This window comes from Lactuca saligna, chromosome 4, assembly GCF_052625555.1.
Source record: "Lactuca saligna cultivar CGN05327 chromosome 4, ASM5262555v1, whole genome shotgun sequence".
Classification (NCBI taxonomy): domain Eukaryota; kingdom Viridiplantae; phylum Streptophyta; class Magnoliopsida; order Asterales; family Asteraceae; genus Lactuca; species Lactuca saligna.
Window position 1 is genome coordinate 287418847 of NC_136420.1, and position 13926 is coordinate 287432772.

The 13926-nt window shown below is 37.2% G+C and overlaps 2 protein-coding genes across 3 annotated transcripts; both read right to left on the bottom strand.

The window, feature by feature from the left end:
* Positions 1-9730: 9730 nt before the first annotated feature.
* LOC145043745 (homeobox Hox-B3-like protein) lies at positions 9731-10721 on the bottom strand. The gene has a single exon (XM_078992488.1). It carries the CDS (start codon positions 10607-10609, stop codon positions 9956-9958), a length of 654 nt encoding a protein of 217 aa, XP_078848614.1. The 5' UTR covers positions 10610-10721; the 3' UTR covers positions 9731-9955.
* A 781-nt stretch (positions 10722-11502) lies between these two features.
* Positions 11503-13339, bottom strand: LOC145043746 (chloroplastic group IIB intron splicing facilitator CRS2-B, chloroplastic-like). Of its 2 annotated transcripts, none has more exons than XM_078992490.1 (8): positions 13190-13339; positions 12838-13048; positions 12634-12718; positions 12490-12557; positions 12297-12347; positions 12148-12221; positions 11908-12043; positions 11503-11706 (listed from the first exon to the last, which is right to left on the bottom strand). In XM_078992490.1, exons 2-8 carry the CDS (start codon positions 13042-13044, stop codon positions 11590-11592), a joined length of 738 nt encoding a protein of 245 aa, XP_078848616.1. In that variant the 5' UTR covers positions 13045-13048; positions 13190-13339; the 3' UTR covers positions 11503-11589. The 2 variants fall into 2 exon arrangements, with proteins under 2 accessions (XP_078848616.1, XP_078848617.1); XM_078992491.1 differs by having other exon boundaries at positions 13147-13325.
* Positions 13340-13926: the final 587 nt, after the last annotated feature.

A 13926-nucleotide genomic window follows, 5' to 3' on the forward strand; every position in this document is an offset into this window, starting at 1 on the left:
ATGCTGAGGACCATGTAAGGGTATTCCAGTCATAGGCTGTGGGCATAGATATTGTGTTGGTTATGTCTCTTGTAGGAGCACGTTCGGATTCGATGTATTGTTGAGATTCGGGGGAGTTGTACTCGGCTGGAGTACAGAGGATCTTGGTGATCTCATCAGTTCGGAGTGTCTCGGAGGATTAAGCTTCTTGGATCGGGTAATACTCCAGTTGGGGACTGGGAGTAGATCCGAATGGGTATTCATCAGCTTTAGGAAGGCTTGGGATTAGAATGTCTTATCATTCAGGTTCTGGGAACCGGGTTAGATCTTTCTCCTGATCGTTTATGGCTTCACATTATATGTGGGTAGGGTTAGGCGGTCCTACTCTATGCAGTAGGACAAGATACCCGGTGCGGGCCGACTGAAATTCGTATGCACGGAGGCTCAAGGGAGCGGTATGTTTGAGGCAGTAGGCCAACAAACCCCGAGAATTTCAACCCGATGGTTGAATTGATTCAACATGTTGGTATTCCAATCTAGGATATTCCATCCCAAGAGTAGGCCAGATAGACTTAAGGCCTGGTTCGGGCGGTCCAATTATACTGTAGACTCAGAGAGTAGACCAGGTGGACTGAACGCCCGATGCGGGCAGACCAGTCACACTGTAGACTCGAGATGCATGGCTGTTTTGTTTGTTTATATGATATGATATGATTATGATTGTATAGCGTTGGTATTTTAGGGGAACTCACTAAGTTTTGGGCTTACAGTTGCTGATTTTGTTTCAGGTACTTCTATTGATCGCGGGAAGGCGAAGGCGTGACCGTACACTTCCTCATATTTTTATTTGGATTTTTGGGATACTCTGATTTGAAACTATTTTGAAAATAAATTTGTAATAACTCTTAGTATTTGAGATGTTTTTAAAAGTTAAAATTTGGCATGGATTTTATGGGTGTTACATTAAGTGATTGAATCAAGTTTGGGCTGAATAGGGTGAATACGTTAGGCGTACAAGTTGGTATGCTTAGCATACAAGCCTCCAAGAGAGTACGTTGCGCTTACGTGTTGAGTACGCACAACGTACTTAGTTTTTTGGGCCTCGTATGTTTATGCTATCTTTTGGGCTTGGTTGCTTAGGGCTTTATTTGGCCATCTGAGAACAAGTGTTTTGGATTAGGGAAAAGTTAATGGGCTTTAAGGTAAGGCCTAATTTGGAAAATTGGGCCATAAGTGGGCTTTGGATGATTATTTGGTTTGTGAGCCTTTTGATTTGGAGTTTGGGCCTTAGTCTTGGACCAAACTAGGTGTCACACCCCAAAACCGAGAACGGCGGAAACGTTCTGGGGCGGAGGACGTCATGTAATGTATCATAACAATGCTAAGTAGTAAACAAGCAACAACATCATCCATTGCATTAATAGTATAATAGTAATTACATTTGAGTTCTTTCATAGTATAATTCTACAAAAATGAATATTCAGAAATAAAAGACGAGTCTTGATCGCTCCGTCTTCACAAAACCTGGTAGTCGTACCTATCTATTCGTATCCTGGGAATACAAGTTATTTTGAAAACGAGTATCAGCAATAATGCTGGTGAGTTCATAAGTATTTATGTGACTTGATTTGTAAAGCTGTAAAGAAGGACATGTAATTGTTTGAAAGAAAGTTTGTACCAACGAATATGTTTGTAAATTGTAAACGTTTGAAACTTCTAGAAAATCCCATATTTTCTACTAGTATAAAGTGTAGCCTTCTACCAAGGCTCGACTGTTTTAAATGTTTGTTTCAAAAATCCAATATGTGTTCGTATGTAGATGGTACATTAAAAGTCCCAAAATGAAATTACCGTAATGTTTTTCATGTCTAAAATAGTAGATTTGCGTACAGTTATAATTGCTAAGGTATATGAAAACTCCGTAAATCAATCTTGTTTTTATACTTTTTATGTGAGTTTTATAACCATGCTAATGACCCTGATGGCCTGTAACAACGTTCTTTAGGCGTTGGAACTGTTATGACATTTGTCACCCCAGGCCTGCCGGCCTAGCTGTAGCTAACATCTTAGGTGTGGGATTGTCAATCCCGTATAGATCTATACACAAGTATCACGCTCCCCCTCCAAGGGATTATGGTATATAATACAGGACTTAAAATGCATACTCGAACGTACGTGAAGCTGAAATGTCTCACAATTCTTAGTACTAAATAGATTTACGTATGAAAGTCCATTTTATTTTTGTATATGAATATACCTTCTTGATATGGTACTTGTAGTATATAAAATGTTATGAATATCTAGTATACTATCTCATGTAATTGTATTCCTTGAAATGGTATGTCTTGAAGTTGTAAGCTTCTGTAGTTGTATGTCTTAAGATTGTATGCCTTTTTAATCGTATGTATCTCTTCGCATAGTATGTAATGTATTTGTATTGACTCATGAATATACTGAATCTTGTATAACTCTTGGTACTCGGAATGGTAAATAGTATGTCTTAACTATACCTATTATAGTTATTGATAATGTGTGTGTATAATTCGAAATATGCCTTTGCTACTCAAAGGTACTGAACGAACTGACGGAAACTTTCATGTCTATATATGTACATATATATAACTAATATTTAGACGACCTTCAGACGGATAACCGATGCCCTAAGGCCACATCCCAACGAGGAAAAGGAAATAAAGCGAGCTAGCCGTCCTAAATCCTTCAAACATTACTTATATAAGTATACATGTATAGGCAAGCACAAAAATATAAAATAGGTTTTGTAAAACCTTTGAAAAGTTTAATAAATAAGAAAATGATGACTTGATGTCAGTTTCTAAAATGATTTGAAAGTAGTTTATTTGATAAGAATAGTTTTAAATATAGGAAGACCTTTGTTTGAAACATGATGCTAACAGTGTTTGAAAGGAATCATAAATTATATAAGACAGTTTGATAAAGAGTTTTTAACATGTATAAATGTTTGTCGTAGACTATTATAGTTTTTCCAAAGGTTCGTTTCATTTGTATAGTAACCCTAGTGTAATGCTCACTTGTTATGAAATGTGTAACTTTTTGTGGTGACATAAATGAACACATGTACTCAAGGTATAAATAAACTGTTTGATTCGTATACGTATAACAACATATTTAATTTCAATATATATCAGACGATATCTTGTTATGTTTTCCGTACGAAAGATTCCATATAATGGTTGTGAATCACATATGATTTACTTGATAGAGATGAGTATTTTGTGAAACTTTGAGTTACACACGATAATAATCGTGTGTTTACTTGTACTCCCCCCCCCCCCCCCCCCCCTTAAAAGTGTATATTAAAACAATATTGATAACACATTTAAACATGTAGATTATAGGGGTATGAACTCACTCGTTAAGTTTGAAGAGAGGGGCTAGGGTTGAGCAGAACTTCGACCACGGATGGTTGCGTCGTCGGCTCTTCGGGGATCTCTGCAGCGTAAATCTTTCGTTGGGGGCTTGAGTGCGGAACCCGAGGTGAGGGAATGGTCTCTGGTGCTTGGAAAGGGGTGAGAGTATCTAGAGGTTTGAGAATGTGTGCTTAAATTCGCAGCTGAACCTTTCTATTTATAGGCTGAAATTGCCTCGTACGCGGGGTGTAATTTTGGAGTACGCGGGGCGTACTCACGTACGCAGCGCGTACGTCGTTACGCTGGGCGTAAAAATGCGTCATGGCTTACGACTCGAGTCTAGCTAAGCGTAGCTTGGGCGGGCCGATGGGACTCGACTCTGGGTCTAGTACGCGGGGCGTACTCCCAGATTACGCGGGGTGTAATCCCTGCTTCCGACTTCTAAATTCCGTAACTTTCGCGTACGAGCTCCGTTTTTCGCGTTCTTTATATCCACGCGTAGGTGAGATTATGCTCTACAACTTTCATTTAGACTCCGTCGGCTAGTTTTGACTTTATTTTTAATGATATATTTTTAATAGGCCGGGCCTCCTAAAGTTCGTTAAAAATTCATAGGTTCTTTATTCGACGTCGGTTTTCGTTTGTCTTTTTATTGTTTTATTACTATTGTGGAGATCTTCAACTCTCATTTAGGTTGCGTTAGCTAATTAACACTCGATCTTCAATTCGAGTTTTTAGCCCTCTACTACCGTTACGAAACTTTGAAAATTTGTAACTTCTTCATACGAGGTCCATTTTGGGCGATCTTTTTATGCACGTTCACCTTTCAACAAGATCTACGACTTTTGTTTAGATACTTAAGGCTAAAATGCATTTTATTGATATTTTACTTTCTACGTCCAATAATGTTTTAACGGCGGGTCGTAAATATACGAGTGGTTATAATTTCTTCAATATAACCCGGTTTTGAGCGTTCTTTATGTTTTTGCAAACCTTGGCATGATATCTAATATTTGATGCATCCCAACTTAGATACTTGAACACTTTATTTTCGAGGTTAATTTCGTTGTTTTTAGCTTTCGAGTGTTTACAATGCTTTTGGGAAAAATAGGGTTGTCACACTAGGTGGGGGATAAAATGGTCTTTTTAACCCATATATGGATTATTGGATTTGAAATGGTACCCAATTGTTAATTGAATGTTATTCATGTTTGATAGCATAGGGATTCTAGCAGATCTGCAGTCAGAAATTTATTTGTGGGTTAAGATATCGAGGTGAGTCTTCTTAATGTTCTATGGTTCGAAGGCGCCAATGCCGACCTATTTGATTTATGTATTATAGGAAGACCAGGGGTTGCCCCTTGGAATTTGTATGAAAGACCAAGAGGTGGCTCGTGGCAGATCTGTATGCAAGACCAGAGTTTGGACTCTGGCAGTTAAGTAGATAAGTAGTTATAGATTATATGCTTGTTGTCTTTATGATGCTTGCATGGAAGACCCGAAGGTGGCTACTGGCACTGATCTATAAGACCCAGGGTTTTGGTCCCCGACTTGGCAAGGAAAGACCATGATACGGCTCGTGCCATAATGGAAAGACTGTGGTTGGCACATAACACCTCCTATTGCATATTTGATATGTATGGATCATATGTTATGTATGGTGTGTGATATTTTAGGGAACTCACTAAGCTTGTGCTTATAGTTTGTGGTTTATGGCTTCAGGTACTTTCGGTTCGAAAGGGAAGGGTCTGGCTTGATTGCAACCCATATATCTATATTTCCACTACTTTAAGATTTTGGGATTGTACTCTGATCATTGTTTTTATGAGACGAAAGATACCATTTTCTAACCTAAACCTAGATCTAAGCTTGAAATGATCAAGGTTCAAGCTTTATACCTTAAATGGGCCAGAAATGGTGCCAAACTTCTGGATCTACAAGCTCCTTCTTATCCTTTGATTCTTCCCAACCTTCCTTCTTTTTTTAAAACCAACAAAGATCACCAAAATAACCAAGGTAAGCTCAAAGATGCACTCAAGCAAGCTAGGGTTTGAGATTTGCACTAGAAGGACAATGAAGGCTGAGAGTGTAAAGATCATGAGGGACTTAAGGACTTCAAATAAGGTGCAAACCCAAAAAATTAGGATTTTCCCATGGCTTAATTACGCCCAACGTGTGCATGAGTATGCCCCTCGTACACTGAGGAGCCTTCGATGACATGCATGCAGTGAGTACGACATGCACACATAATGTACGCCCAACGTACTCACCATCCTTCCACCACCATAACTTGAATTGAAAATAGACTAAGTCAAAAACTTCATACTTGGCGACTCGGGTGCTACAAGTGAGTTCTCCAAAAGTACCACGTACCAAACATACAAGTGCCATTGGTTACCCCCATGATCTTTCCTTGCAATGGTGATGGCCAAATATTGGTCTTATATACAAGTGTCATGGGCTACCCCATGGTCTTTCCTTGCAAGGTTGAAGGCTAAATCCCGGTCTTACATACAAGTGCCATGGGCTACTCCCATGGTCTTTCCTTGCAATGTCAATGGACAAATCTCGGGCAACATGGGAAAAAAGGTTGAGTCTTGGGCACTCACCAGAGTCTAAGAGATAAGCTTATCTGAAGAAATGATGCTTGCCAAGTAACCACCTCACCAGGAGCTTCTTACTCCTTCTAAAATCACAAAAAAAGAACCAAGAATGAGCTCACAACTTCAATGGAAGCTAGGGTTAGGTGTTTTGAGGTTGGAAGGAAGATGGAGGATGAAACCTAAGCCTTAGTGTTTCTTATGTAGGGTCCAAGACCTGAAATTAGGGTTTTCACTCAAAACACTTCCCACGTCGTGGTGGGTCATTAAAATCCCACGAATCCAAAGCGTTCCCCCACATCGTAGTCATGCTTCACCACGACATGGTCTCCTAATTAAAATTCAAAACATACAAAAATCAGTTATACCTAGACTAGATGTTATAATTCTCCCCCACTTGAACTAGACTTCATCCTCAACGTCTGTTGCTGCAAATAACTCAGGGTAATGCTCCCGCATCTCTGACTCGGGCCATTCAGACAATCCTCCCCGAAACCCGATCCGAACTAAGAGGCCGGGTCATACAGGTGACTGCCTTTCCATACTATATTCAACCCAGTATTAGTGAAACTCACGTATCTCGACCATAAACAAATCCCTGACCCACTAACTTTTACCACTGAAGAATAACCATCACAATTCTGCCAAAAATCCAGATATCCAATTCCTTGACTAACTCTCAAGCAGGCAAAACTATCTTGGAACGCAGTCAATACGACTTTACTTTACAATCCGGACCATACTGAACCCTCCCAACCCCGAATTACATTGCTGATACCACTAAAATACATAACCCTGACTATTCACTGTTGTTGAACCCTCCATTTGAAAACAAGGCGACTCCTAACACAAATCTCAGCTAAATAACCGATGTAGAGAAACACATACAATGCCAACATAGTGGTGGCAAATCGGGCCATCGTGTCGTGTTTTTGTCCGACACGACACTGTTGGATTAGTGTCTAAGTCCATAACTATTTTGGTATGTACTTGACCCGATGGTGCATGGTCCTTTTGGGTTGCCTTCACCAAAGCAACTTGATAGGATGAATTATGGAGAGAAATGATTAAATATGATTTATTAATGTATTATGAGAATAATATATTAAAAGAGAAATCATATTGTTTAATTAATATTAGTCAAGAATTAATTAGTAATTAGTTTTGTGACTAAAAGAGATTAAATAAACTTAAGGGACTGGAATTGTAATTATAAGATAATTACAATTTGGGCCATGGATTGCCTTATATCATAAGGTGGACGAATTCTATGGGGGAAGCCCATATGAAATCGTCCAAGGCCTTAAAGAAAAAGGCTCCATGGGTTGCTTAGGGCTTAAGCATCCAATTTACGGTTTCCTTGTTAGATAACCCTAATAGCCCAACTATATAAAGACCCCTTAAGGCTCAAAAACGTGGCTAAGCTTCTTGTTAGGGTTTCTACACGTTTTTGGTAGCCTCCAACCTCTCTCCTCTTCATCCTCTTGCTTATGGTGTTTGTGAACCATTAGAGGAGTGACACTTGTGACTCTAAGCCTTCCAAAGTCAATTCAAGGAGGAATTGGGATTGTTATTGCTACATAACAATCAATGTATGATCTTAAACTTGATTACATATTAATATGATTACTTGAATGCTAGAATTAGGGTTTATAGTCTTGGATAACTTGCATGTACAATAGAGAAACCTAGATCCAAACTTTAGGGTTTGTATGAGCACATATGATGTCTTATGACCAAAACCCATCAGACACAACATCACAAGGTTTTAAGTAACACAAACACGACACGACACGATGTCGTGTTTTTTGTAACTAACACGAAAACGAACTGATTAAAAAATGACAAACATGACGCGACACGAAAAATATAAAATAAAATAAAAATTAGTTTATTTAATTAATACTTAATCATATATAACACGAAAAACACGACAGACAAATGCTAAATCGTGTCAATTTCGTTTCGAATTTTAAACACGAACACAACACGACGCGACGTCGTGTTTTTTTACACTTAACACAAACACGAATTCAAATTTCAGTTTTGTCCCAATTTTGTTTCGTGTCGTTTCTTTTTTCGTGTTGTGTCATCAATTGCCACCCCTACGCCAACATATTCCACAACTCCCTAATTATAAGACCTAACTTCTAGTGAGAGCCACATAGTTGGGGATTCTCAAAACTACAATGATCGAAACAACTCCATCAACATGCTCCCCGGGATCGGGAACCCATCAGATCTTGACTTTAGAAACCATACTCATGTATGGTTTAGTACCAATAGGTTTAACCAAAATGACGAACCTCAACCGCTAACAAAAACATCCTCATGTCTGGCCGAAGACTAAGATCCTACAACTTGATTGAAACCGAACATATCCCACCAATACGTAAATAGCCCATTAAAACTTCCAAAGCCATTAGAAATGTTGTCAAACTCTAGTCGGGTCAAACCAGATACCAATCCTACTGTCACTACACGCTAAAACTGGATTATGTGCAAATCTTAAGCCACACTTGAAGATCTGCACAACGCTGCCCCAATCTGCTCTGGTGAGCTAGATCCCTTTTTTTGTTAGAATTTAATGGTATGATAGTCTTTAAGCATAAGAGTTATTGGAATTTTCCCAATCTGCTCTGGTGAGCTATATCCTATTGAAATTCTTAACGTTTCCTTCTTGTTAAATAACTTTTTTTTTTTAATCTCAAAAAACGGGCATTGAAAAAATTAAGATAATCAATAAAGAAAGAAAGAAACAAGGTTGTGTTGGCTTTTTGTAGTTCTAAAAATGGAGAACTAAGAAACCAGAAAAGATAAAACTGCCCTTCTTACCCCTTCTCCACATTCACACACTTTGAACGAAGCTTTTGTTGTTTGTGTTTGCACAATCTGTCCCCTCTTTTCAGTTTAAGATTTAGTGGTGAACCAAGAAAAAAAATTTTACAAGTCTTCTTATCCTCTTTTGTTCTCTCTTTTGTATATGTTTCCCTTGATCGTGATTGTAGCAGGATAAAGATGATGATAGTAAGAAAAACAGTAGTGTTGCGATAAATATCACAATTAAAAGTGCTTGGGATAGGAATTGAGTCTCGCGAGGCTCATAAAATCATTTGTTTCCAGGAAAACCAAGACTATATACTAAAGTCTCAATATTTTCAACGATTTGACAAAAAAAATCATAAATTTTACCTTTTTAACAGTAAAGTCCTAATTCACAGTTTAACAAAAAAGTTTAAACGTTGTTTTTTTGACATTAAAACCCTAATTACCGGCTAACCGGCAAAAAATGTAAACATGTTAAAAACTACCGGTAGTTAGGACTTTACTGTAAAAAAAATAAAGTTTTTGATTTATTTATTAAATCGTTGAAAATATTAGGATTTTAGTGTATATATCCCCAAAATGTTTGACAAATTTATTATTATCGTTATTGTTTTTCTTGTAGAACTCAACAATCAATTTTTTTTAGAAGAAAACAATGAAGGGTTGATGTTTTAAACACTTCATGTGCTAATTGTTTCTTAGAACTCAACAATCAATTTTTTTAGAAGAAAACAATGAAGGGTTGATGTTTTAAACACTTCATGTACTAATTGTTTCTTAGTTATAACCCGAATTAAAATTGTTTTTATTGTATTTTAGAAATAGATTAGCAGCCCATTTGGGTTATGTCATCTAGTATTTATATATACAACTCTTTATACGAAACTTCGTTAATTAAATTTGTAAAAATAATATTAATTTTTCTAAAACTAGAAATCATATCAAATCAAATCTCATTACTTAATTTCCAAAGCAAATCAATATACCAAGGATTTACACGAATATTACATACGGAAGCCCACTCAAAAACTTTGTACAAATCCAACCAAAATATGAAAAAAGAAATAATAAGAATATTAGAAGATTTTTAAAATCAATACCTCATTTAAATGTAAAGTAAATCGAAAAAATAAAAAATATTGAATATTAGTAAAGTAGAATTCAATTAAACTGTCTACTCCCCAGCACAGTAGTCCTTCCTCCGCCCCTGTTTCCGGTGATCCTCCCGCCCTTGCTTTCGCCATTAATGGCGTTTGCAGCTGCCAAGGAAAATTTCTTCAATTCATCCATGTTTGCGTAGCTTTTTCTCGCCGTCAACATCCCACGGCCGCTCTTCTCGCCGGAAACAGACGACTTACTCCCCATCAACTTCGCATTAATCTCATATAATCTCGAAGAACTCTTAGCCGGTGGTGTTGCAGATTTCTCTGCCACCGGTGGAAGTGCCGGCTTCCTGTTCTCTTTCCTCAACGCAAACGAAAAGTCCGGAACAGATTGTGTCAAAATAGACGACCCTTTCCGCCGCTTTGCCGGTGCTTTCAGTTGAGTTTCCGGTGTGGTGGAGATATTACCAGAACGATGATCTTTAGGTGGACGTTGAGGTGAGCTAGCCATGGATTTCAACCGGATTTTTGATTCTCGGAGATCGGCGTAAGCTTTGTATCTGGGTCCTCTCTCCATGATGAAATTGTCGGTAGTGAGATGTAAGAAATTAGGGTTTTTGGTGTCTCTGAATTGTGAAAAGATGAGAGATTTAGGATCGAGAATGGAGAAAAGATGATCGGAGGTGGTGGCTGAGGGTTTTTCTCCAGCCATCGTTGATCGGAAGTTGAGAATGTGATTTGTCGTTAATGGTGGTGATGGGTGCTCTTTGTTTTAAAAAGAGTTCTCCAACGGTCTAATTTATGAGACTGGAGGTGGGGAGGGGGGTAAAGTGTACTTTTTGATTTCTTAATTTCACTTTCCAACGTTCTTATTGAATTTTTGGAGCATGTACTCGATTAAAAGAAGCTAAATTTGGCATGTTCCAATTTACCCCCTTTGCGTTTGTATATTTGCTGAAACTTCATGATTGTTAACAAAATTAACAAAAATGATATGATCGTGGAAGAGATGTCATTTATGACCTATATACTCGCCACAAATAGGGAAAAAAGATACTCTAAATTTGACAAGTGTTTATGGTTTGTAGAAGGAAATAATCTTCTTTATTAAACAACATTATTCTAGTTGTTTTTAGAGCCATTAGAGAATTAAAAACAACTATAAATTCAAAAGTATAAAACAAGAAAACCATTTCACTTTCAACCAAAATTTTCTACATAACACTTGTAATATTCTCGGATAGGGGCAATATGGACATATAACACGTTTTTGCTTTGTCAATCTTGGCGTTTACTTTGCAATCTTTGAATGCGTATTGGAGTGAAAGATCCGTACTTGTATATAACATTTAATCTCGCAAACAATATTTTGCATATTTCTATTGAATCCCACTTTGAGATGCACACTTTTTTTTTTGCCAAAAATAGAAAAAAAAGGAAGAAGAAGAAGATAAAAGAGTACAAGGGCTGTTTTGGGCATTTCCGAAAGTTGAAGGTGCTAAATCTAACACGTAACATTGGGTCCAATACAAACAAGCTTTTGACTATTCTAATGTTATTATTGTGGGGGTAAAAGCAAATGAAACCAAGTCAAAAAGCATGGTGTAAAGCCACAATGATCTCATTGTATTTTCCTTCTAAAAATAATAATTTAAAATCCATGAGGTTAATTACTACACAATGAGTTCATTCTCAAACTTTGTTATATTTGTATTTTTGCCCTAAATTAAACCTCGTGATCCTATCGTTGAATCCGTTCAATACCAAACTCCTCACCGCATCTACCCCTTGTGCCAACGCTCCATCTATCTGCAAATTCCATAAATCTCAATACATTTAATTCTACTGGTATGCAGAAGGTATTCACGTCTTTTGCACAAACAACAGATTAAGAGTCAGTCCATGTCCCACCTTTTGAGTGAGACATAAAGTTACATTATTTGTCCAACTGACATCAGTCCCAGTCAGTCAGTCAATGCAAGCCAAATACAATACTATTTTTTTTTTTACCTCTTTTTGTTCCGCGTCACTAAATTTCTGCAAAAGGAACGCCTTCATGTCCATGGTGCCAGGTGGATTCCCAATTCCTATACAGAACCGAGGGAATTCACGGCGACCATCTAAATGTTCCATAACACTCTTCACTCTAAATTAAAAAGAAAAAAAAATGTTATCAATTAATTTTAGATAATTTTTTTTTTTTTTATTTTTTTTTACATTATGTTCATCAAGATTGGTAAATGAATGTACCCATTATGATACCCATGGCCTCCTTTAGGTTGAAGCCTCAAAACACCATTTGGTAAGCTCATCTCATCATATATCTAAATACATGAAGTTACATAATGAAATTACAAAAATGTCCCTATATGTTCTACTTTATAGGGTGAAAGAAATACCAGTAAAATATGACGCAATGGTACTTGATAATACGCAGCAAGCGGCCCAACCTAGTTAAATAAGATTACAATACAGGGTTAATATCATAAATAGGTAACAAAGTAACAAATTATTTGGTTTTTTTTTTTATACAAAATACCATTGTTAAAAATATGTTAAAATACATAGTATGGATTATAAGTGAAAACCAACCGATTCTCCACTAAAATTCATGTATCCTTGAGGCTTTGCTAACAGAACAGGTACTTCTCCAATAGAACCTGTACTGATTGCAGAAAAGAAGGTTTAGATGAATACTTGATGTTGAATTTATCAGAAATGTTTCAAATTGTATACCTATTCCAACCAAAGCCTTTGATTGTATAGTGTTCATCACAATCCTTTCTTCTTGAGATATGCGTTCAATCATTTCAAAACCAACCTAATCATATAAGTTTGAAAAGCACTTCATTTTAGAGTCGAGACATATCAAGAAAACGAAACCCTAAAGCCTAATAACTCGAATTTGAAATTCAGAGAATTGGGTTACGAAAATCTTACATTGTGGCGAGTTCCGTGATACTTGTTGCCGGGATTCCCCAATCCGACAATTAGCCATGGAGTGTACTCGACTTTAACCCCATCAGATTTCGGTAATGTAGCCGATACACGAAGCCCACCCCTTTTGAGATTTTGAGGGTTTTGGGAGTGGAAAGTGGTTTTTGGATAAGATAAGCAAGGTTTAGGGATTGATACGGCATACAACATTGACCTAATTTGAAAATTGTAAGGATTAGATTCGACTTCAGGAATTGTATAGGTTTATCATGTCAAAAACATCAGAGATTCGAAACGAAACATTCATAGTACCTGGTTTTCAGTATAAACAGATGAGCTTCAGTAGCAGGCTTACCTCTCTAATCTCCGGCTAGCCGGAATCGGTAGAATTTTGAAGTGTATATGAAAGACAACAAACGAGTTCACTAGCTTGAGGTATTTTGCTCGAGTTCCTGGATAAAAGCTCGTTCTTGTTTGTGTTCCATGGATGGAGAGGCTTTTTAGGAGGCAGAATTTGACGATCCATACAAATATCTCCCCTGTACTTTGACTTAAATTGTTAATACCCCCTAAAGCAGTGATGATTTACACTTTCTCCACTTTTATCGCAATATATTAAGAAAAAGGTAAACCGCATGGCTTATAGCCTCACACACGAACCATAATATCTTGGACGTTTAATTTAACCCTATTTCGTATAGTAACCGGTAGGATTCAATTACGAGGACTTATTAAGTTATTGAGATATTTATATATATTGAGGACTTATTAAGTTATTGAGATATTTATATATATGATCATTTTATCTATATTTTATCATTTTATCTAAATTTTATCAATCATAAGAAATAATTAGAAGGGTGGAGGGTATCAAAGGGGGTTGGAGGTACTCTTGGTACCTCCAAGATGACATGTTCGAGCTTCAATTGGTACCGCCGAAGTGAGGTGAGGCGAGTAATCGAACCTGCAAAGCTCTCTCTCTCTCTCTCTCGTTTTAGTTGTACTTCATGCTTATGGACTTGTACGAAGATATTTTTATATGTTTTTAATTGAATGAGTTGAGTGAGTTGGAAAAAATGGATTTCTATATGT

What these genes read in the sequence shown, in the direction of transcription:
- LOC145043745 (XM_078992488.1), bottom strand. Translation starts at nt 10,609, where the DNA reads ATGGCTGGAGAAAAACCCTCAGCCACCACCTCCGATCATCTTTTCTCC.
- LOC145043746 (XM_078992490.1), bottom strand. Translation starts at nt 13,044, where the DNA reads ATGTTGTATGCCGTATCAATCCCTAAACCTTGCTTATCTTATCCAAAA. An exon ending in AAAGGCTTTGGTTGGAATAG is followed by an intron (nt 12,558 to 12,633) that starts GTATACAATTTG and finishes CAATCAGTACAG; the next exon opens with GTTCTATTGGAGAAGTACCT. An exon ending in CATTGCGTCATATTTTACTG is followed by an intron (nt 12,222 to 12,296) that starts GTATTTCTTTCA and finishes TCATGTATTTAG; the next exon opens with ATATATGATGAGATGAGCTT.